This window comes from Papio anubis, chromosome 4 (assembly GCF_008728515.1).
Source record: "Papio anubis isolate 15944 chromosome 4, Panubis1.0, whole genome shotgun sequence".
Lineage (NCBI taxonomy): Eukaryota > Metazoa > Chordata > Mammalia > Primates > Cercopithecidae > Papio > Papio anubis.
In genome coordinates, this window is record NC_044979.1 from 60,632,757 (window position 1) to 60,658,627 (window position 25,871).

Genomic DNA, 25,871 nt, shown 5'->3' on the forward strand with positions numbered 1-25,871 from the left:
CAGAAGCAAAGGTATTTGTGTAATCGTCAGTGGTCTATGAGTAAAGGAATGCTTTTCTTTGATGATTGACACAAAATTTGCTGTTTGGAAATGCTTTAAGTAAAACATTTGCTATCAAAATTTTTCACTGTCCTGTTTGAATATGATCAAATACAATGAGTGTCTCTTGGAACATTAATTTCACTTTGCTGGTGTGGTTGTGATGTGATCTGATTGCTACAAAATTTGGAAGTGAATTTTAAGATTTGAATAGATTACTTTTGAGACAAAGAGTATTCATTGTTGTCTAATTCTTGGGACAACCATCTTGCCTCCCAACAGTGACTAATAGAACAAGATCAACAATTTTAAAAAAAATCTGATTACTTTTCTCTGTGAAGGGCTGGCCAAAGCCTTGCAGAGAGGCCACAGGGCCCTGTTGGAGGTCTGAATGGTAGCTAGAGAGGAAGAGTGCATAGTATATTACAAACAGCGACCCGCAGGGCTCTATAAGCTTCATATGAATGATGAGTAAATTCTTACATCTACAGTTTCCACCACCGCCAACCTGCCCCCAACATCCCCACCAAAAGAAATCCCAGATTTCCCAATGGAGACAAGCTATTGCTTCTCTTTTCCCTATAGCCAAGAATAAGTCGATTCATAGTCTGGTAGACAAATACCCAATTACCCCTTGGAGTAGTTCAACCTAACCCACTGCTTCTTCCCAGCTACTGAAGAGCAACTGAAATAGAATTTACTTTATGAAGGTCCCTCGGGATTGAGAACAGTGTGTAATAAAGCCACTCTCCCATCAACAGTACTTATGCTCTGTGGGCCACTGAGGATGAAGCTCATTGTAAATTTAAAGAGCTTCTTGTTTTAAAATTGGCATGGGAAAACAGTAAAGACCTCCAAAATAATGAACCTCAAATTGTTTGCACGTTTGCTTTCTATGTGAAGCCAGGATTCACATCTCAAACTTTTCCCTGGACTTTATCCAAGCTTTTTCTCGTACAAAATGCTCAGGAGACAAGACTTTCATGAAAGGTCTTCAATTCTATATAGCTTTATTCTTTAGAAAATGATTTGGAAGAGACCTCCAAGTAAAGACTTTTCCCTTGAGAAAGGGCATTGATAGCACTGTTTTTTTTCTGACACAGGGCACAAGATTTTATTTCTATGAGTCTCTATTCTGGCCTTGGATAAATTAGGAAAACTCAAAGAAACAATCAGCTTTCTCTAAGAAAGAAAATAATTTGTAAAAATTATTCTGTAATTGTATACAATTTGTAAAAAAAACATTTTCTCATCATATGAACACACTGAATCTTAAAAGATGACTATGTTCTTTTAAAGTGATGTCCATGTTCATTGGTTACTAAGGGAAAGGATTTTTTTTTGTATATTTGTTTCCAATGGCAACATACCTATATTAGTCTGCACATGCTGCCATAACAAAGTACTGCAGATTTGCTGATTTAAACAAAAATAATTTATCTTCTTACAGTTCTGGAGGCTAAGACGTGTTCAAGACCAAGGTGCTAGCCAATTGGGTCCTTGGTGAGGGCTCTCTTCCTCACTTGCAAATGGCCACTTTCTTGCTATGTCCTTACATGGTAGAAAAATAGAATTCTCTCTTTCTTCCTCTTGTTATAAGGCCACCAATCCTACCAGATTAGGGTCCACTCTCATGACCTCATTTAACATTAATTACCACTGACAATCCCTATATTATCTAAATATAGTCACAATGGCAGCTGGGGCTTCAACATAAGGATTTGGTGGGAGAAGCAATTCACTCCATAGTAAGACCTCAAATAGAAACCTTAGTTATCAAAGATCTACCCAGGTCTCACTTCTAAAGTGTTTCTGGGCACTTAAGTATACTAGTTCCTCCTTAATTGCAGTTTTGCTTTCTGCCATTTCAGTTACCTGTGGTCAACCATTGTCCAAAAATATTAAAAAAAAAATTCCAGAAGTAAATAATTCATAAGTTTCAAATTGTACACTCCATTCTATTTTGCCTCAAATATGCCTCATTTCTTTGTCCAGCATTGTATATGCAACTCGCACATTTAGTCACTTAGTAGCCTTCTGGGTGATCAGGTCAATGGTCATAATTTTGCAGTAACCTTTATTTTACTTAACAATGGTCCCAAGGCACAAGAATAGTGATGCTGGCATATTGTTATCATTATTCTATTTTATTGTTGTTGTTAATCTCTTATTGTGCCTAATTAATAAATTAAACTTTGTCATAAGAATGTATGGAGATGATACAGTAAGGGAGCTCAAATGAAGGAGCTGATGTGAGGAAATCATAACTTAGTTGAAATGTGAATGAGTAGCTGCCAATTAGATCAGGAAGAAAGTAAAATTTTTGGAAGGCAGAAGGCATGGTTGGGGTAAAGAGACTATAATGAGAACATGGAAAATACGAGGCAAAGGAAGAAAATCATTGTGGCTGTAACAGAGAGCAAGAGAGCCTGGAGAGAAATGTGGAGGTATATGAAGTCATATATAAGGTTAGAAATATAGGTAGGGGGTAAAAGATGGTTATGTTTTGTCATTGTCCTAAGATCAAAGGAAACCACTGGAGGGTTTTTAATTTATGTGTAGAGGTGTGTGTGTGTGTGTGCATGTGTGAGTGTGTGTGGTGTTCTGTAGATGAGGAATGATATAATCAGATTTTTGAAAACATTCTCTTTTGCAGGGAAAAATAATGGATATAGATATTTCACTCTGAAGGCCATTCGTGTTAAAAATGATACTCTCTTAGAAAAAGGAGACAATGATGGAGTGAAATGGTCTTATGTGAAAGGTATATAGAAGATAAAATTGACAGGACTTGGTGATAAATGAAATGTGAACAGTGAAGGAGAAGGCTATATCTAGGATTATGCCAGACTTTTGGATTTTAAACAGGGCAAATAATGGTATCAATCATGCAAAAGAGAGTATAAGGCAGAACAGACTCTCTCAACCCCCTTTACAGGATTCATGAAGAAAATCAGGGTAAAAGATAATCAGTAAGAGAAGAGGCGAGTTTCTGGTTCTGAGGGGCTGAGGGAAATTGGAGTAGCCCATAGGTAAATACTAATTAGTGTACTCTTAAGGGGACCATGTCAGTCTTGCATGTTCTGATATATAGCTAAAAGTTGTTCTTAGAGCGTCCTGGGACACCTGAGGTTCCTGAGATCCTTTCAGGGATCCAGGAGATCAAAACTATTTTCACAGTAATGTTAAGAGATCATTTGTTCTTTACACCATGAAGCTTTCAGATGGCATGTGATATGTGATATCCTGAAAGACTGATGGCAAAAGCAAATACAAGACACCCAACTGTCTTCATTTAAGGTGTCATTAAGTAAAAAATTTTTAAATGCCAAATTTGTAAAAAGTTGACGATGCCACTGTTTATTTTTCAGTAAAATATATTTATTAATAGCTAATGGCCTTACTGCTGTTTTAAATGAATTAATACATGTCTTGAAGTTCCTGTTTTAATTTCTAATATAGTAAACATGGATTCATATAATCCACACAGATAATTTGGGCTTCCCAATAATGTCAAAGAGTATAAATGTATGTTCAGTCCAAGAAGTTTGTGAACTGATCTAAATACTCAATGTGATTTCTAAGGGGTATCAATCACAAGACAGTTTTTAAATTTCTAGGGACCTGTTGAAGTTTACTTCATAAAAAAATACTAATACTGCATGTTCTTACTTATAAGTGGCAGCTAAATGATAAGAACACATAGACACATAGAAGGGAACAACAGACATTGGGGCCCACCAGAGGGTGATGGATAGGAGAAGGGAGAGGATGGGAAAAAATAACTAATGGGTACTAAATTTAATGCCTGGGTGACAAAATAATCTTTACAACAAAACCCCATGACATAGGTTTACCTATATAACAAACCTGCACATGTACGCCTGAACTTAAAACTTAAAGAAAATACAATAAATTTAACAAATGTTATTATTTGTCTCCAAAAAGCAGGAAACTAATATATAGAACCAACTGTTATTCAGAATATGAAGTTATAATCAGGGAAAAGCATAAGAAAATCAGTCCTTCATTCAAGCACTATGCAGGACTTCTAATCTTATATTTGTGATGTCTTAAAATTCCATATGCCCAAAACGCTGTTAAAAATTATATACACAGAATATTTGTGGGCTGATGACATTTAGGTATATATCCCCTCCTGAGAAATACAGTGTAAGGAAGTCTGAAAAGGCCCATCCTAGAGTACACTGGCACACATTTGTCAATGAGCAACATTCATTCTTTACTTTGAGTAAGACATTGATTGTAACATAAAAGCTTGGAAGCAAAGTGACTAGAACAAATTTGTAGTTCATTCAGCTTTTGAACAAATAAAAGGAACAAATAAAAGGAGAGCAGTATTCAAATGCTGGCTGGCAGGTGTGAATATCCTAATATCAAGGCAGTGTCATTTTTTGCTTTACTGGTTTGTGTTAAAGTTCTGAATTTTCTATCCCGTTATAGGCCTTGGTCTGTTTTATTCACTTCTGTATCCCCGCTACTAGAAAAGTGTTTGTTTGACACATCATAGCTGCTCAGAAAATATTCATTGAATGAATGCTATGGAGAAAGGGGCAAACAACACTCTTTGCGTTCTCAATATGCCGGGTGGAATTGCCGATGCCAAAGGCTTTTGCTATCCCTGTTTACTTGTCACTTTCCTTGACTTTCTGGAGAAGAATGAACTTAGATGTGCTATAAACAAGGATGCCAAGTGCATGCATCTCAATATAAGCAGAACTAAACCTGTGATCTTTCTCCTCAAATTAATGCCTCTCTGATATATACGTCATCTACCCAATAACTTGGAAATATTTTAGACTCTTCTATCTCCCTATCCCATTTCCTAGTATAACCAATTTGTCATTATACACTGTACATTCCCCCCTTTTGCTATTGTTCACATCCTTCCTTACCTTGTTTTTCTCACCACTTACTGCCTTAATCACACTCTTTTGATTTCTTACTGGCCTGCATTGTATTTTGTGTTTAATAGTCTTTTATTCCTCACCTAATCATACTTCTCTGAAAGCTTTTTAATTCATTGAAATTACATTTAAAATGTCTTGTGACCACAAGGTTTTAAGAGAAAAATACACACATACACTGAATACATGCACATATGTACAAACATATATAGTATATAGGGATACAATTATTAGTAGTCCACAAATTATAAACAGCACGAATATATGTTTAATGTATTTTCAAAGATCTCTTTGCTGTCCCCAGGGTTTTTAAACCCAGGGCAATGAGCTACAGTAAAATTCAGGTAAAGTAGGAAAGGGCAGCAGTGTGGGAGGGCAGGGGTGTTGACGTGCCTGGCTTCCAAGAAACACATGCATCTCAAGAAGGGACCTTTGGGAAAGAATTCACCTGAGAGAAGAGGAGATGGAACTGTAGCCCCTTAAGCAATCTATGCCCAAAGGCCCCTAGGAGAGTCTTTGTGTTTTTCTGGGTCTCATGGACACCAGTTTAAAGATCACTGTTCTAGATCACAAATGAGGTAAGATCCCTCCCTTTGCTTAATTTTCCAGTGTTTCTCATGGCAACTGAATGGGTTACTCTTGGATCTTACTTGATCTGCCTCATATCAACTTAATTTTTCTCAACTTCTTTCATTTTTCTGTTTTTACCCCATACCCTACCCATATCAATCATGTACCTTGTCTTGAATTGCCATCCAGCCACCCATGTCTTTACCCCTTTCCTCACTGGCCTAATTACAGACATTTGCTAAGAATGAATTAAGGATTGTTAACTCTACAATGGAAAGCCCCTCTTTGTAGGTGTTAAATAAATGGTGGTAATTATGATGTTCTAATACAGTTATTATATGATAAAACAAGAGTTTAGAAATTCCCCTCCAACTTTCTAGAGAGTAAGTGACATAATCATTATCTTTATTCTTTGTTTTAGAATCATTGAAAACCCAGAATGAGTTCAGCTGGACTGGACTAAGAGAAAACCAGAAAACTGCCCCAGTTAATGATATGAATAAAAAATAATAATTAATTATCTGTTATAACCAGTACAAGTAAATACAGATCCCCACCCTCTGGTGTACACACTGCATAATCTTCTCCCTTTGGGTGTGGATGAAACTTTTGAATACAATGAGAACTACTCTTGTGATTAGGTTATATTATACAACAAAGACGAAGAGATTTTGCATATGTAACTAAAGTCCCTAATCAGTTGACTGTAAGTGAATTAAAAGGGAAATTAACCTAGGCAGGACTGACCTAATTAGGTTAGCTCTTTAAAAGAGAGTCTGGAGGTCAAACGCTCAAAGCAGGAGAGATGCTATCCTGTGGGCAGGAGTAAACTGCCATATTGTAGAGAGGGTTATGTGTCACAGAAAGTTAGGCAGTCTCTAGAAGAATTAGACCACAGCCTTAAAACCACAAGAAACTGAATTCTGTCAAAACTAGTGAACTTTAAATGCAACATGGAGTTTTACATGAGACCAGAGGTGTGGTGGGCACCTTGATCAGGTCCTTTTGAGACCCTAGCAAGGAACCCGCTTGAGTTATGGCTGGACTCCTGACCCACAGAAAATATGAGACAATAAATGTGTGTTGCTGTTAGCCACTAAGGTTTTGGTAATTTGTTATGCCACAATAGAAAATAAAGGCACAATTGAATCCACCACCAAATTTTTGGTTTCACATTAAAGGCTTTACTATAAATGTGAACCAAAACATTTGAAAGAATATTCATAAAACATTATCTCTTATGCTTTCCAGTATGTCAACTTCATTTCATTCACTTTAATAGAAGTATTATCTCTTTATAGTCATATTTATATCTCTTTCATATATGTATTTTTTAAACTAAAAGCTATCCTTTAATAAAATATTTCCAAAATATGCCCAAAACTCAGAAGACTTTTTAAATCTGAGTGATACAGGTTTGGCTCACAAATTCTGTTGTTTTTTTGTTTTGTTTTGTTTTGTTTTTTAGAATTAACACCCTATAAATACTATCCTCTGCTTAACAAAGACATTGGAATTATATAGCATGTTACTTGTGTAACTAGCCAGCTCCTCTTTGGACAGAAGAGAAAAAAGAAACCTACTTAATAGCTAGAAAGTGTCATAGTCATTGTATTTCTTGCCTCTCTCAATCTCTTTTTAAAAATACCCTAAAGATTGGTTTGGAACTGAAGAGGAGGGCAACATTTGGATTTCTTGGTGTGTGTATGCCAGTTGAAGGGTGAATGTGCAGGTGAGCATATGTGTGTGTGTGTCTGTGTGTGTGTGTGTCTGTGTGTGTGTGTCTGTGTGTGTGTGTGTGTGTGTCTGTGTGTGTGTGTGTGTGTGTCTGTGTGTTTGTGTGTGTGTGTACAGGTTTTATTCCAGAGAAGATTTATAAGAGTACCTAAACTGACCAGGCATGGTGGCTCATGCCTGTAATCCCAGCACTTTGGGAGGCCAAGGCGAGCAGATCACCTGAGGTCGGGAGTTCGAGACCAGCCTGACCAACATGGAGAAACTCTGTATCTACTAAAAATACAAAATTAGCAGGGTGTGGTGGTACATGCCTGCAATCCCAGCTTCTCAGGAGGCTGAGGCAGGAGAATCACTTGAACCCAGAAGGTGGAGGTTTGGCAAGCCAAGATTGTGCCATTGCACTCCAGCCTGGGAAATAAGAGTGAAACTCCATCTCAAAAAAAAAAAAAAAAAAAAAAAAAAGTACCTAAACCACACATACATACACACATACACACACACACACACACACACACAAAAATCAAAAGGGAAACAGTTGGTTTATTATACCTAACTGGTGTAGAACAATGGGAAGACTAATACATTTTTAAAAGTCAATGAGTGGAACCAACCTAATCTATACAAAGAAACACTATGACAGGAGTCATCTTTTATTTTAAAGGACAAAACAGATGATTCAATTTCCTGGGAACACAGTGTTTTACTCTGAAAGGCTTCCAGATTCTTCAGTTATTTCATATATGCCAGGCATATCCCCTGCCTATGGGATTATTGTCCAAAATATTAAGAGTTGTCCAAAACATTTCCTTTCCTTTTATCAGTAGGTCTACATTGAGAGAGATTTACCTTGGCAGTATCATGGTGTGGATTATATTCAATTAGGTTTGTTCAGAGGAATTTCCCCATCATTCTGCTATAGTGAAATATATGAAAATCAATCCATGCCCTCTTAATTGTATATTTTACTCTAGGTGCTGGTGCCTGATCTTATGTAGGTTATTTAGCTTTACATATCTGTCCATATATACATAACTTTATATTATCAGGCCAATTTATAACACTATTATACCTTACTAAATTTATGCAATTCTATTGATTTTAAAGAATTTTAGGATCCAGTTGAAAAAAATAAGAACTGTATTCAAAGAAATGAAAATATTATGTAATATTATTTAAGAGAACAGTGAAAATGTGTGAGTTAACCATAGAGGAGAGGACCAAGTTCATACATCGAAAGGAACAATATAAAACAGGTTAAAAAAATAGTTTTTATCGTAAATTCAGAAAAGCTGGGTAAGGGCCAGCATATGGAAAAATGATTGTATGGACTGCTAAAAGACAGATTGAAACAGAATGCAGGCTGGGTACAAGGACAGCCAGAGAAGTAGGGATCAGCTATAGGTATTAGAGACATCTGTGATAAACTTCTGTTAGACTTATTATTCTTCATTGCAGCCTCTGTCACTCACCAGAAGAGGTTCACCATCAGTTGAGAGCTCATGTTATATCTCTGGGGAGGAAAGGTAGGTAAAGGATACAGGATTGGAAGGCAAGGATCTAAGGTCCTAGCTTTTACTCCCCTAATGACTTTGTGATGCTGCGCACATTTCCAATCTTTTTCTCTCTGTGGTTTTTCAAATTTTCTTGATAACGTTAGAATGTTTAGGCTCTTGCCATGTTGAACATTTTGCCATAAGTAAAAATGTTTTCTGTGAATGTGTGTATGTGCATATTTATCACTGTCAAAATAATCAGTCTCTGAAAATGCAAAAGATTGGGTAGGATTATGTAACACATTCTTAAAATATTAAAACCTGCACACATTAAAGCATCAAGTTAAATAGTTGTTAACCTGTCTCACTAATAATCGCCTGCTTAGATCCAGTCTGTGAGAGGAAAAGGAAGCAATAAATTTGACCTTCACTTACCGCATGTTTTAATTGCACAGTACTCCCAGCGGGTGTGAGGGTCAAGAGTATAGCACCATGGCCTCGGCTGGCCATCGGGATTGCGGCAATAATTATCATCAAAGCCCTTGTCGGGATATCTGCAAACCACACCAAGAAAAGTGTCACGTAAATCTGCCTGGAAACACCACCCACCCTTTAGCTCACAAAATAACTTTCCACTTAGGTTGTCTACACCTAGCTGAGGAAAGAGGACGTTTTCTATGTCTTGCCTTACAAGGACTGCTTATCACTGACTATTGAATCTACTAATTTATATATCCCACTAAGGATAGAGTATCATCCCCTGGCTAGTAAGTTAGGTCCATGTGGTGCCTTCCCACTAGCTGAGGTTCCAAATCGAGTCTCTTTGTCCTAGAACCCAGTTAAGGGCAGATTACAAAAACATGACCTCATGTAGAGTGCTCATTAAGAAAACAGGTACTCTTCCAGGGAAGGCTTAAAGTTCAAACTGAAAGTTCGTTTTCAATAGCGCTGTTACTAATGACAGCTCAGTTTTGGAAATAGAGCCTTTCGAGGTCATGCCCTCACCTTCACCAGATCATGAGACAAACTTCATCACACTACTTTCTCCACACCCCACCTCCCTTCAAATGAACAAAGTCCTGAATTGGTGACTTGATTTTAATTGCTACCATATCCCTTCTGCTCTCACTTAAATGACAAGACAAGCATTTATTTGGAAAATAAGCTGGAGTTTTAATTTCATTTAAAATAACAACAAACAAAAAAGGATAGAGGAAAAGAACAAAGAGAAAACACCTAACATCAATTTCCGAAGAAAGGTGGGGGATGAAGTTTCCTGTGTAATTATTTGTATTTTTATTCTTTATAATTAAAATAAAGGAACTTCTTCCTTTTTTTTTTTTTACCTTAAAAGTTTTATGTAAAATATATGGTCAAAAGTAGACATTATTATTATTATTATTATTTTGGCGGAGGTGGGTAATGGCTTAAGCTCAAAACCTACTCCTGGGGGAAAAAGATAGATTTAGCTGCCTAACTTCTCCAAATGCGCTTTTTATATGGGCAATTTCAAAACACACCAGGATAAAGCAACCTGAATGGTTTGCTCTTTTACTCCATTTCTATGAGCACTACTTATTTCATGTTGTTATGCGTGTCGCCTGCAGTACCTGAGTCTCTGAAGATGCAACTCCAGATTTGCCTGCAATTAGTAACAATACCTCTAACCACAGCTAAGGCTTGTCAAAGTGGTCATTACTGAATTGGCCCTGTGGTTTGCTTTGGTTTTGTTTTGTTTCTGCTCTGAGAGAGAAAGAAGCTTCTTTTAGTGTTTCCACTCTACACCCTGCTGATGATTTTGTGTTTAGTACCATGCTGATTTTAGAAACTCTGACCAGTTGACTATGTAGTCAGTGTTCTCATATATCTCATCAGAAATATTTTTGCCCTTTGACTATTTCCTCCAAATATAATGGCCAGAAATTCTATCAGAAGAACTCCTGAACATTCTGGGAGTTCTAAATGTTATGTTCATGCCCTATCGGGAAAACACAATATAAGGAGAATTTCCACAGCGGTGTGTCATAGAGTGAATAGAAGTTTATAAAAGAATCATTGAAAGCATGATTCATTAATATATTACCTTTCAGGCAAGAATTTGTGCCGGTGTGGTGTCTGATGATCCCAGCGCTGACAAATCTTGCCTGATTCTGTATGATCCATGAGACCTCGATAACTCTCCCCATTGCAGGTCATGCATTCAACTAATAAAATTAAAGTATGGCATGTTAATTGTTTCTGACAGCAAAATCAAAAACACCACTGTTCCATTTAAAGAACAGCACCTGTTTAGTAAACAGATTTTTAAAAAATCCTACACATCATCCTAACATTTTATTAGGGCCTAATGTCCATAAATAGTGACATAAACTACTCCCTACGGAACACATCATACAGTTTAAGTGGGATTTTTGTAATTAGTGTCACACAGATTTACTATAGGGCCACGATGCTGTCTATCTATTTTTTTCAATAACTGTCTCAAAGGTATCTAGAAAATGGAAATAAAAGACATATCCTTGGAAATTTTTCCTGTGTTGGTCTAAAGTGCAAAGATCTCAGTATCTATTTGTCAGCACAATAGTGTTTCTCTCTCAATTTGCCCTCCAAACACATACACAGTAATTACAAAGGTTAATTGAGTTTGTGTCATACTTTTATGGTTAATGCCACAATCAGGACCACATAGATTTAAGAGATTGGCATCACATAGAAATCTGGTGCAATTCAAAGAATACGGATCTTTTTAAAAAATAAATCACAGTTCCTTTCTGTTAGCAAACATCCATGTTGAATAGGCTGGGCAGGTTTACATTCCTATCTGGCTTAGGATAGAAGATGACCTGATATTGAACTCCGTGTTTCCACTCTTTGTAAAATGTATAAGCTAATGTAATTAGGTAGGATCTTACAGATAATTTTGTTAGGTTAATTCATTGTTCTTTTCTGGCTGGCCCCTTATGTCACACTGAAAACTGAATCACATCAATTGCTGAAAGTGAGACTTCTCAAACAGACAGGTTGATTTGTAGCACAGCAAGCATCCTGTGGAATAAATCATTGCTTGGCTTTCCTATGAATCAGGCAAACTTCCTTAAACACATCATTTGTATCTTATAATTACTGATAATCTAACTTTAGCTGAAGTGGGAAGAGGCATCAATGTTTAGTTTTATCCAATGGAATCTAGCCTAATGAGTATTTGTAGTAATTTGGGATTATAGTATTAGAATCATCACTTTTGAATCCTTGATTCTTACAATCCAATAGGGACATTAACTATTAACTTTCTGAAACATGAATAACTTGGCTTGATCCATCTACTTTCTTTCATTTATATTAATATATGGGCTAAGAGGTCAACTCAGCTTCCCTTCATTTGATACTGAGATTCCCCAGACTACACCCAATAAGCATCTGAACTGTAAATGAGTGAAGTCCATGAGCATATCAATAAAGGTGCTCAGGTTGGCCAAGGTCATTGCAATGATCAACACAGGTGATGCAATGTTACATTTCAGCTTTCCATTTGAATGGTTAACAGGTTCATTTAGTTCCCTCTCTTTTTTTTTTAAAGAACACAAAGTTTGATACCATCAAGGAAAATGATGCAGCATTTATCATTATTTGTTCCTTTGTATTGAATGAAATGTACAATAGAGTACTAGGGTCACATATAAAAGATAAGTATTCATATATACAATTTCTACTCGTACTCAGGAAAGAGATTACATCTATTATGCCTTCTTCAGCAAATGCAGCTTATGATAGTATATTCCTTTCTAATGAGAGTGAATAGAATTATTTTCTGGTAATCACTACATTGAGCAATATTATAAATTTTTTTCCTTGACTTATACATTTTAATGGTTTTAAGAAAAAATAGCTACATGAATGAAACAGACAGTTCCATAAGATGACCACTTTTCAGTATGAGTGTGGCAGATCAATGCTTGTTCAAGTATGAATGTGCATAAAACCACCTTGAGATCCTGTTAAGAGGCAAGTTCTGAGTCAGTGGGTCTGGGCTGGGGCATTAAGAAGAAGCTCCCAGCGGTTGCTGCCGCTGCTGGTACTTGGACCTCACTTTGCTTTGCAACTTTCTAGATAATGGGATCTACTGTAAAAGTTCTACGTATTTGGCAGTCATAGTCTAGGGAGAGACTAGATTTTACTGGGACCTTGAATAGATGAGAGTTGGATAAATTATAAAGGGACAAAATAACATAAAATCAGAAGCATACTTATGGATTTTGATAGTAAAGTGAAGAGAGAGTTATTATTGCAGTTGTGGACCTAAAAATAAATAAATAAAAGTTATCAAGAATAACGTTACATTTTAGAAAGCAATGAAAGTTATTGTTTGGGTGGGAATTAAACATGTCATGATTGCATTGAGATATTTAGATATATTATAGTAACATATTATTTGATTGTTTATACCATAATTTTAACATAAAAGGTATCAGCCAGGTGTGGTGGCTCAAGCCTGTAATCCCAGCACTTTGGGAGGCCAAGGTGGGCAGATTGCCTGAGGTCAGGAGTTTGAGACCAGCTTGGGCATGGTGGCACATGCCTGTAGTGCCAGCTACTTGGGAGGCTGAGGCAGAAGGATTGCTTGAACCCAGGAGGTGGAGGCTGCAGTGAGCTGAGATGGCACCACTGCACCACTCCAGCCTGGGCAACAGAGCAAGACTCTGTCTAAAAAAAACAAAAACAAAAACAAAAAGCAAACAAACAAACATGAAAGGTATCATCTGATTCTTACAGTGAGGAAAACAAGGCTCACAAAAGTTTTAAGAGACTTACCTAAAACACAAAATGTTAAACCTGAGCCTGGAACACAAATCTTCTGACCCACAGTCTTAGTAATTTTTGCATTATCCCGAACTGCCTTTTTGTTTTACATATTTTAACTTATTTTCTACATATTCTAGCTGGTTATACTTTATGATATACTGACAGTAATAACTTTAGAAAGTTGGTATCCCTAACAGCTTGTCCTCATTGCCCTCTGTTTTTTTGTTTACAACAGTTAACTTGCTCTCCTTTTGCAGTCTCATCTACTGGAACATTGCAGGGAAAGTGCATGGGAATGTAACTAGATTGGATACCTTATCCAAAGTCAATGGCTGAAAAGTTGGCTGTTTTACTATGGAATCAAATCATCAAGTTAGTCATAAGAATTATCTCAAGAAAGTCAAATTTTTAACTCATATTCACTTTTCAAACTTTCGGAATTCTCAGATTCTTCTAAATTTTCTTAAAATCAAGCAGTTCAGGTGAAACCAAGTCCATGTACTCAAGGAAACAGGTGAACATATAAACTATGTAACAGTTTACATGTAGGAATGCCCTTTGGCTCTTTCTATTGCTGTCAGTACATTATTTAACTGCTCCAGCAAGTTCTCCTCAAAAAAAGAAAGAAAAAGAAAAAAGAAAAAAAAAAGCTAACTACTGCCCTAGATCACAAAAACTCACAGAGTAATGGTTTCTGTTCATCAGTTCAATATTTTTTCTAAGTACAGCTCTGGACTGAATAATACTAGAATACTACAAAAACTGTATATAAATTACAAAACACAGAGGATTAATTTAACAGCTTTTTCATCATACTAACCAACTAATCTTTAAAAATGTGTTTCATTTTTCTCAGTCATAAAACAGGAGTGATATAAGTATACAGACTAAAACAGTTATTTTGAAAGTATCTGAAACTATTTTGAATTAGTGTTTATTTTATTACATTAAAGACAATCTCAGAAAAATCCATGCAAGTGATTCATTCAACAAAACTAAATGTTTAAAATATAAGCAGTCTCATACATTTACATATATAAATAAAAGTTTTACAAATAAATTATAAGTTGCCATTTAATCTTTATAACTTGCCATTTAATATTTGTTTTAGAAAGTTTTTCTTCACTTAGAGTATCAAATTATACACATAAACTTATGTCAGTATTATTTGGAATTTTAAATGTAATGTATTTTTTAAAATAATGATTATGGCTTAATTAAAATATATTGACTTGGTCATTTGACAATCATTAGAAATGACATCTGTTCCAATGACTAATGATTGTTTTATTTTAAGTTTCAAGCAAACGCTAAAGCAAGAAATTGGATTTTACATACCTCAACTTTCTAAAACTTTTGAATCAAGCACTAATTGGTTTTTTTTTTTTTGTATAACTCTATAGGGTTCTTTTTGAAAACTATCCAATAAAAGTGTACATATTTATCATGTACAACATGATGTTTTGAAGCATATATACATTGTCAGTGGACTAAATCAAGCTAGTTAACATATATATTACCTTACATAGCATTTTTGTAGTAAGAACATTTAACATCTAGTCTCTTAACATTTTTTAAATATACGATATAATATTATTATCTATAGTCAACATTCACAAAATAGATCTATTGAACTTATTCCTCTTACCTAACTGAAAGGTGATAAGTGTGATCAAAGAATATTTGTTTTCCTTTGGAATATTTACTATATTTTAAAGTTTTAAATTATAAGAAAATAATATTAATCATTGACTATCAGATATAATCCTTTTAATTTTAAACAAATTTCAGGTGATTATAAGCCAAGTTTTAAGCTTGGTTACAAAAATTTCAAAACAGATGTACTGTTCTATATGTCTTTTTCATTTGAGCCATCTAAAGTTTGATCATGGGTGTTTTTCTTGTTTAATTTTAAATATGCAAAATGATTTTATAGTTGCTACCTTAGCCATAATAAAATAACCTTTATAACTTACCATTTAATTTGTATCCATGGATAGAAATGGCCCATCTATTACACAACTTAAGCACTCTGGATTTTGAGGTTTCCCCCTTATATGTATTTTAGAAGAAATTTATATCATGTCTATACTATTTTGTATATTTTATATTATTGATTTTAAAAGTCACTCTTTTTCTCTGCCAATGTTTTGACAATGCTTCTTATTTTGGATCTTTTTCATTAAAGTCCTGCTAACACGTTGCTTGTGTTAGCTTGAATTTAAAATACCACAGTTTAACTCATACTCTCTGAAATAAGTTTAACCTACAGGGCAGATGTTGGTTCCCTTCTCCCACAGGAGAGTTATTCCACTATTGTCAGGCCACTAATTATTTCCAGAAAGAACATGTCTGCAACCTTTAGTGCCGTGGTGACCAACAGCATCATATACCATCAATACCAATGAGCAATGCCCTTTTCTAAGGGAGGTGTGATGACTTCAAATTATTAAGATACTAGAGAGTTACATTCTAATGAGATAAGAATAACTGAAAATAGGATTTATTCAAGGACTTCTTTTCTAGCACTTTTAATCTATGTCGCCTAGCAGTCCAGTCCTATGTAGGTAAGTATATTTTGATGAATGTTTTTCATATAAACCCAGAGGTGAAAAATCATATTCTCACAAGAACCAGGCAGGTAATGAAAACAGTAAGCTGTTTAAAGTTTGGCCAAGGTACCAGTCTTTGAAAACACTTTTTCAGGTCAAACAACACCCCTTGCCAATGATTTTCAACCTCAGAAAACTGTAATAGGAGAGATTCCCTTAAAAGTAGGGGTGTTTTTTTCTTCCTTGTGCAAGTTTAAGACAAATATTAATTCATTCAGACTTATTCATACAAAACAGACTTGTTCATAACGTGATCATAGAAAAGTTTATTATTTTTAAAAGAAAAGAAAACAATGAAGAGGTTATAGGGAACAGAATATGATATGGAATGGAAAGTAAGAATTTACAAACAGAGATGGAACTGGCTCTAGCACATAAAGGCAAGGATTTCAAATTCACTAACAACAGAAAACAAATCCTTCTCTGTGACAATTAGCTAACAGTAGCCTTTACTTTTTATGTGATAAATATCAACCTAATATTAAATGAATATTTATGGAGGAAATATTTTAAAAAAATATTTGGTTAATAACAAACAGGTAAGATATCTTTGTATAAAACTTGGACAGCATTCCAGTAGTCCCCCTCCCCAAATACTTCGAAATCCTAATAATTTTCTAACAGAGTTTCATCCATGTTTCACTTAGATTTTTGGAAATTTAGAGTTTTTTGACAGAACTGAAAACCCCAGCTATTCAGTAACCAGATAACTAAGAAAAATGAAACCATATACAATGCTGAAATGGTTACTCTTCCATCTTGTCATTCAGTTTTCCACTGCAAAAGTAAGGACAATGCCCTTTTATGCTGTGAGAAGAGCTGAAAACACAGACATGGATTTAAGGTGCCTGCCTTCAAGACAATTTGGGCTCCATTGCTTTGATCTCTTCAGATCCTATGCTGAATGGTACTCAGTTCCAGTCTGTGTGTCAGATTCTAGGCACATTTTCACCAAAACGTGCATGGGGTCAAGCTTCCAGTGATCCCTTCTTATATTGTATTTTCTTCTGGGTCCATATGCCCTTGTCACACCACTTCAGAATAGTTTTGACAAAATTTCTGTGGAAGCAGGTGCTGGTTGAATAGAATTAGCATTGCTAATGAAAGGCTAAGCTTCATTCAACTCCTTTCAGGTGCCACACAGTAAGTAGATTTTGAGGTATGTGAGCTCAAGACAGTAGGTAAGTAAACCCTCTCTTTCACTTTCCCCAGAGGGATGTCTCAGGCAGTGTTGAAATTCAAACTGATAACTTGCTCTGTTATTTTGCATTAATCTGGTGATAATCCAACAGTTTTAAAAACATTGTGTAAAAATGTTTAAATAATTATTTGTAGTTGCATTTGCATGAACAACATATTTATTATGATTGATTCGTTGCTGTTAACCTTTAATGTGAGTTACAGTTCTACACATAGGGGGAATAGAATGGCCCACATGGCATTCAGGTTTATTTACCTTCTGAACACTGAGGAATGTCACAGACTTCGTAGCGTACCTCTGGATTGCTTGTGAAACACCAGGGTCCCCCTTCTTCCCCTCGAGGATTTCGACAGTAGTTTTCCTGTAGGTCTTTACCCCGATAGCTCGAAGGCAAAAAGCTAGTTTTAAAATGATAATCATTACAGTATAAGAGCATGCAACATTTTTTGGCCTATTAATTTTGCTAATTAGTGGGTATGTTTTTGCTGAAAGTAGAAAAATCCTTTATCTTATATTCCTTCATATATTTTAATTTAAATTCTGTCATTTCCATCTATCCTTAAAACCTTTGAATTTTATTAACATTCATTTAGCTGAATTTTCATATTCACCATCAAGTTAGAACGATTAGCCTCTTAATTTGCTAAGAGTCAAACATTCTAGAACTTAATCGATGTTGTTTGAAACATAATTTCAAAACTCCATTAAAAGATAGCAGGTGATTGAGCAAGGCCACTTAGGAGAGAACTGAGAAAATGCTGCCACTGATTTTGAAATCTTACTATTTCTTGCATTACTTGCGATCATTACTTGTTTATTGTTTTTCTTATAAATAGCCCCCTTTTTTCTGCACAATTGAGAAACAGATTCATGAAGTAACATGAATAAAGAGCCCAGAATCCAATTAAATCTGGGCTGAAACTTCAGCTCACTTTCTTACTGTGAGACCCCAGCAAGTAATTTAGCTTCTCTCAGCCTATTAGCTTACCTGTGCACTGAGTATAACCATAACCTTTAACATCTTACACCTTATATGGTTATTTTGAGAAGTTCCAATGGATGATAGAGTAATTGGCATCTAGCAAATGCTACCTCTCATTAAGCACACTCTACTTTATCTACCCTGTCCTAATAAAGAATTGCTTATTCTCTTCAATAATTTTGATCATTTTGACTGACTGGAGCTTAGTGATCCCAATTTTGGTTTATAATAGTAAGCCATTGGGTGCAGTAACTGCAACACATTATCTTCACTTAAAATTTCTAGTGCCCTACTCTTAGTTTTATTACCAGCATAAAGTATTTTAACACATCAGAAAAGGCCAAGTCTTTTTTATACTTTTGTACTGCTTGTGATATTGGACTCAACAATTAGATATTGCATTTGTCTGCCAGACTTCACACAAAAGATCATAATAGAGAATATACATCGGCAGGTAATACCAGTAAACATTTCTTTGAAATTCCAGTAACATTTTTAATATTCAGTTTGGGTTTTGTTAACAGGCTTTATTTCTACTTTTACTGAGACTTTGAGTTCTAAATGGCCCTAAAAGTAGAGTGAATTTCAAGGATTTTGGTCTCTTAGTAAATACCATTCAAATGCGTTTCCTACCCAATGAAACTTCTAATAAACCATCATTTTTCATGTTGTGACACAAAACAAATACAGGTATGCATCATGTACCAAGCAATATTTTGCAATGAAATTCTTTCATTTTGGCATGAGTGCATTCTAGAGTTAAGTCTTCAACAAATATAAATTATTGGACAAAACAAATAGTGTAAGACACTTATTACTAACTAAACATTTTCAGGGAGCCAATTAAACATTATCCACATTATGCAACTTCAATGCATCTAAACAGTTAATATCCTTGCTTCACCAGCATTCTTCATATGGGGAAATAGAAATAAGACACGTTGTCAGACCGTATGACTGACAAAAATTATAATGCAACTAAAATTCAGCATAATTTCACAATTCCTAACAGTAAACTTTTTTAAAAAGTCGTTTTTCTTACTTTTAGCTCTATCATTCCAGAGTATTTTAATGCATCTTTTGTTTGGGCTATGGCTTACTCATTTTTCTGACAGAATCAAATGTGACTTTTGCTTTATATGTTTTCAAGAAGTCATGCACTAATCAAATTTATTTAAGCAAAGTATACTATAGCTCTCTTTCATGGAAAAGTTGATACAGTACAGTGTTGAGAAGTTACTTGTTAATCATAAAACTCATACAGTTGCCCCATATCTATCACCTAAATAGTTATACGACCTTAGTCCTTAGACAGTTTATTTACTCCCTGGGTTCTAATTTCTTCACTTAGATGAGTAATAAAAACTATAACTTCCCTTTTTCTATATCATTTTATATATTAAGATTATTTAAGAAGCCTAGTAGTTATAGCAAATGTTCAATACACAAATACTCAATATTTATAGTTTGAGAGAGGGTTTTAGTCCCCTCTACACATGCACACTGAAATACACAAAGTGATACACCCGTATACCTTTCCAGTGGATTTGAAAAGCCAAAAAAAGCTGTGAAGAAGTAGTGAATTAATCAGTCAACAATTTATTAGGAAAAATACAAGTAGAAAGGAAGAGAGAATAATGTAGAAATCAAAAGTAGATATGGCCAACAGATGAATAAAGTTCCCCCATTGGAGTTAATAAAATCAAAATGAAGAGAAAAGATGGGCCCCTTTCCACAATTCTGAATCAATCCATATCAAATTACTCTCTAAGACATGAAGGTTAAAGAGCAGTCTGGGTCATCTCTTCATTCTATAGTGTATTTTACCTTTTACCTAAATTAACTTTGTTTTTGTTAGTGTCCCAGTGTGTTTCGCCTGATTTTCTTTAGCACCCCATATTTGACCAAAGGATGAAGCCTTGCCGTGCTATTTCACTTATGTGTGTTCATTCAGCAAGTGTTTATGAGAACTCATTACACACAAAGCATGTGCCAGTCAGCAGGTTCTGTAATAAGCATTTATTCACATATACACTATTTTTGGTTCTCTGTCCTTGCTGTTGGCAAGGCTTTAAGAGAGATAAGTGAGGAAATGTTTAAAATTGGGTTATATCCAAATATACTTTGAAATATAAACTAGGTCTTCTAGGTGCTAGACTCCCTTTGTTTTCTTTTAATATTCACTGTGCTCCTTGGAAACTTGATCTATTCCATCATCTGATTCATTAATGAATGCTGGGTGGCCAATGAAGGATACAGATGTAGATATCAGGTCACCTGATTTTCTAGTTAAGCTTCTACACTAATTTCATCATCTATCATCATCTTTCCATTAAGCCACTTGTGAAATATTTCAATTTAGGGGTCAACAATAAATCATTCCTCCAGACAGGAACATATTTTCTTTTTCTATTTTCTGTAAAATTAATCTTTAGTCAACACTTAAAAGTGTTAAAACATCATGCAGCTATTCCAATAAGCTGCTAATTGATGAAAATTATGTGTTTCCCTCATTGAATGCAAAAAAGGATTTTATTAATATATTGGATCCTCTCAGCTGTAAACATCTATATCACAAGGAAGTGTTCATTGGTAAAATAGCTGATTGGACTGGGAAGCCAGTTCCCAGGGAGATCTATTTCATATTTACTCCTCCAGCGGAGAATCGCAACCATAGAAAACTCAGGGTGAAATAAGACCTCTACTAGGTCAGTCCAGTGCATTCTCCTGGACTAGGGTAAGATTGATTTCAAATGTTATTCCTTTGTTCATGAAAAACTTAGATCCACCTACTTAAATAAAATGTTTTCTTCACTATGCAGGGAGTTACACCATGCAAACTCTCAAGAAAGGACAAAACCAATCATAATTTTTGTTTTTGTAATGTAAGGAAAACACTATGTTTTAGAGGTATTTCGACATAATTGTTAAGTAACTAATTTTGAAAGTTGTTGTTTTCTGTTATTGAAATGTAGTAGAGCTGATCAGCTTGGACACTTACTAGCTAGTGTTAATTAGGCCAAGATCATATGTTTAATCCCAGTGTGGAGCAACAAACTCTTTTTCTTTCTGTGTTGGTCAATTAACTCATCTCTGTTTCCTAATTAGAATCGTCTTGCAGAATTATGTCCCCAAAATGGAATAGAATAAAAAGTGGATTCAACAAGGCAGTCATCACCACCACTGCAAAAACAAATCACAGCATGGATCCTACTGATAGGCCAAATGTTTCATGCCCTGAAGTTGTTAAAAGCATAGGTTACAGAGTGATGGTGACTGGGCTTATATTCTGGCCATGTGACTTTCTAGTTGTGCATGACACTGAAAACTTACTAAGTGTTTTTACGCTTCAGTTTTGTCATGTAGCTAAAATAGAACCAATAAAACTACCCACTGTGTGGTTCTTATGACAAGTAAATAAGATTAACGAGGTACGTTGCTCAGCACGGTACACGGTAAAGTAAACCCTCCAAAGCATTACTAACAAGGGGAGAGTTGTTTTAAACTATTTTGGTTTCTGATAAAATTGTATGTGAAATAAGCCTTGACTAATACTCCAGTCAGTATTAGATATCTATATTTTTCTTCAGTGATGAGTAAAACTCTCAGTCTGACGAGCCTAAGTATATTGTGTTTACTCATCTCTAAATAGTATCCATCTGTTGTAATGAACACATTTATCCAATCTGGTCTTTAGGCAATAGGTGAGATGGAAAAGCTGGTCAATCTGAAGCTTGAACTTCTAGCAGTGGTTCTCAAATTTGGCTGCACTTTGGAATCATGGTGGGAGCTTAAAAAATACTGGTGCCTTATTCTTCCCAGATATTCTGATTTAATTGTTCTGTGTTGTCATCTTCTAAGTAAGATTCGTCGAGGGCTTGCAGCAGGTGATTTTAACGTGCAACCAGTGTTGGGATCCACCAAGGTTAAAGAACCCTCAGCTTTCAGTAAGGTAAGAATCTCATCTGCCTCTCACTTTTCACAGTCAGCCTCTACCCCTGCACAGTGCCATACTTTTTCAAAGACAGAAAGAGGAAGAAGAATCCTTTTAAATGAGGTTTACATTATTATTTCACAAATACTGAGATCTACAAATTGAGGCATTAAGGTAAGATATTGTTTTGGCTACATTTTATTAACATATTAATTAATCATTCGCTAAATATCAGTCATGAATTCATATAAACCTTGCTGTAATACAAATCAGGAAGTTGGCTAAGTTATTCTAGGATTGTAGAATTATTCTGGAGGACTAATATGAGACTGTTAACATATATAAAAGACAGAGGCTTCATCCTCTTTTCTTCATACTGTTCTTACCTGTGTTCGTGTGGTATCATGGAACTCCAGGGCTGACATTTGATGCCACTCTTAGTGATAGATACTGTTCCCTTGTAGCTGCGTCCTTTACCAATGATGCAGTTTCTAATGTAGTCTATTGAAGAAAGCAGATAAAATTATTGCAACTATGCAAAACATATGCTGTATTTAAGAAAAAAAAATCCATTCAAACCTGTAAGTAATTAACTCTTGTAAACTATTTCAAATAACATTGAAATTTCTTGCCTAAAGCTTCTACTAGTATTTTCAAAATAACACATTTTGAATAATCCAAAACAAATAGATGATTGAGAAGTTTTTATTTTGTGTATATATGCATAGATAACTCCAGAGAGCAGTCTCTCTGTACTTAACATAGTCTGTATACTCAACTAGCCAAGCAATTCTGATTTGCTCACATATATAGACCATTTTAAGAAAATATTAACAACAAAAATTAAATGATTTTTAAAGCCTATATTGAATTCAAAAAGTTACCTAAGATAATTAATTTGTCCTTCTTAGTAAAATTGTGTCGATTTTTGTTTACGTATATATATGCATGAGGTAGCTTGCTTATTTTATTCCATATTTTTGCAAACATTTCCACTGCTAACTGATATGACAACCAAATTGTAATAACCTATATATTCCTACCAAATAATAGTACATGCAGTTGTTAGCAAGCTAGAAGACAGTTTGAAGTAAGAACGGTCTTGTACTAGATCATGAATTATGTTTAGGATTTGTAGTATTATATACATAAAGATTAACTCCTACCATGAATTTATTTTTAATTTTATTTAAACATTTACCCTATTAACTTGAAAACATCTACATATTCTACCATGTTATGTATCCAAATTTAATAGGACACAGTTAACATTCTTTCATTTCATTTACTTGAGTCTGCTTTTGAACAAAGTAAATACCTAGTGAATACAATATCAGACCACCAGAATAGGCAATCAACAAATAATATGGTCTCAATTCCTCCTTTAAATATTTTTCAAGTATATGTTGAAACATAGTCCCAACTCATTTATCCAAAATCTCCATATTTTGTTATTATCAGTAATCATCACTATAATTTAGTTATCCAACATTGTTAAATGCAAAATACTGTAGCAAACTCAAAATTTGCTGTAATATAAAGTGTTTTAAACTAATGAATTAAAGTAGCACTTTCTAAAATGAACATGGAGAATGCCAGTTCTAGGAGATACTCCTCACCCCCGCTCCAAAAAAAAAAAAAAAAAAAAAAAAAGGGAGGAAGGAATCTAGATTATGAAAAGTTTTGAAAATGTTTTCCTTAAAGTACCATACTAAAAATAGTTAAGATACTAGTTTCAACTGTCTTAATGGATGAATTGACTACATAAGATATCTCATATATACTAGAGAAATCAGTGAGAAAGACCACTCTGGCAGGAAATTACAACATGTATTTCATTATACTTTATTATGCACTATTTAGGGAGAAGTCAGTTACCTTTGTTTTCATAGAGGTCAAATTCATGGCCAAATTCTTTCTTCACTCCACTTGACATGCTATTGAAGGGGAACCAGAGGCATTGTTTTCTCGCTTTATCAAAAACAAAGGCCCTGAAAAAAATATCAGTGTGAAAAGAAGAAATACTACTGTTTATACAGTATTTAAAGAAAGGGCATATGGTTCATCAAGGAGGACAATATAGAAACGAATGCATAATTACATATACATAATAAAAATATGAGTAAAATGTGAACCTACCATTTTGATAGCCAAGCAAGAAAGAACAAAATTAAGTTTTTGTAGTAGTAGATTTAAATATCAGATTGAATACTCTTTGGAATATTCTCATGTTATTCCAAAAGACTTGTAGAAAAATAACAGTTTTAACATGCAAAATCAATATGTAACACAACTATTTGAACTATTTCTGAAGGCTTTATTTTTCTGTAACTTCACAGAAAGTTGGATGATTTTTATCCGCAGTTGTATAAAATGGTATTATATTTGAGATATTTAAGCTATCTCAATTATATCTGAGATATCCGGAGTAATTTACAAAGTGTATAACTGTAAAAAATATATGCTAAAATGACATTTTCTAAGGTGCATTAGATATATCAGTGCCCTAGGAGATTCTCCTAAAAAGCGGGATCTGAAACCAGTGTTTGGAAATTTTTGCATATAATGTAACTTTTTGGTGAATTACAAAACATTGCAGTTTATTAAAAGCTATGAAAATGTTGAGGATAACTATTTAAGCTAATATTTCCTAAATAGGTTTGCTTATATAAGTTTTTCTTTTTCTTTCTTTTGTGTGTGTGTGTGTGTGTGTGTGTGTGTGAGACAGAGTCTTGTGCTGTCGCCGAGGCTGGAGTGCAGTGGCGTGATCTCCGCTCACTGCGAGCTCCGCCTCCTGGGTTCATGCCGTTCTCCTGTCTGGGTCTCCTGAGTAGCTGGGACTACAGGCACCCACCACCGCGCTGGGCTAATTTTTAGTTTTTGTATTTTTAGTAGAGATAGGGTTTCACCGTGTTAGCCAGGATGGTCTCGATCTCCTGACCTCGTGATACGCCCGTCTCGGCCTCCCAAAGTGCTAAGCATTTTTAATTTTAATTTAAAGAAAACTAGTAATATTAGAGGATATCTTTTTGATATAACATCTCAAAGAAAGTTACGAAAACTTGCCACCCCTACTATTCCTATAGCTAAGTATTTTTTTTGTCGTTGTTCACTAAAATAATCTATGTATATAACAAAATGATAAATACCCAAAAAAGTGATAAATTTGTTTTTAAGTAATTCTATCTGTAAAGTGGGTAACAAGATTTCCAGTTTGCTGATCTCATTCACTCTTTTCTCTCGTTCCAATGCAATGACAAATTCTTTAAGAAATGTGTTTTTTATATTGTTTTACACCTCCATATAAAGTGGGTGGAAGCCATCAAATTCCATGAGTTGCATCTTCTTTTAGGTTTGACTTTTGGAGTCTTTATCTTAACATCGTTCTAGTTGTAATCTTTTCAACAGCTTCTTTTGTCTATTTCCTGGTTGTTTATGGCAGGAAGGCAATTCCAGTAGCAGTTGCCAGCCATGGCTAAAAGAGGAAAGCTTCTTATCTTATTCTTTTAAGTGAATTCATGAATGAGCTATTTCCTGAAGAGCTTTGAATCAGACATTCTTGGTCATCTTTCCTA

At 34.8% G+C, this 25,871-nt stretch overlaps 1 protein-coding gene across 5 annotated transcripts in view; it reads right to left on the reverse strand.

The window, feature by feature from the left end:
* The window catches only part of HGF (hepatocyte growth factor), a 70,805-nt gene that overhangs the window by 34,850 nt on the left and 10,084 nt on the right, over positions 1 to 25,871 (reverse strand). For 4 of the 5 annotated variants that reach the window (XR_002521116.2, XM_009203537.4, XM_009203536.4 and 1 more), the window contains exons 4-8: positions 24,175 to 24,287; positions 22,683 to 22,797; positions 17,636 to 17,778; positions 10,851 to 10,971; positions 9,203 to 9,321 (exon numbers count right to left, since the gene is read on the reverse strand). Coding sequence is in view for 4 of the 5 variants with exons in the window: in XM_009203537.4 (XP_009201801.2) it covers positions 9,203 to 9,321; positions 10,851 to 10,971; positions 17,636 to 17,778; positions 22,683 to 22,797; positions 24,175 to 24,287 (611 nt within the window). In the remaining variant the exon portion in view is untranslated. The remainder of the gene's footprint in view (positions 1 to 9,202; positions 9,322 to 10,850; positions 10,972 to 17,635; positions 17,779 to 22,682; positions 22,798 to 24,174; positions 24,288 to 25,871) is intronic. The other variant, XM_009203538.4, reaches the window with a different exon arrangement.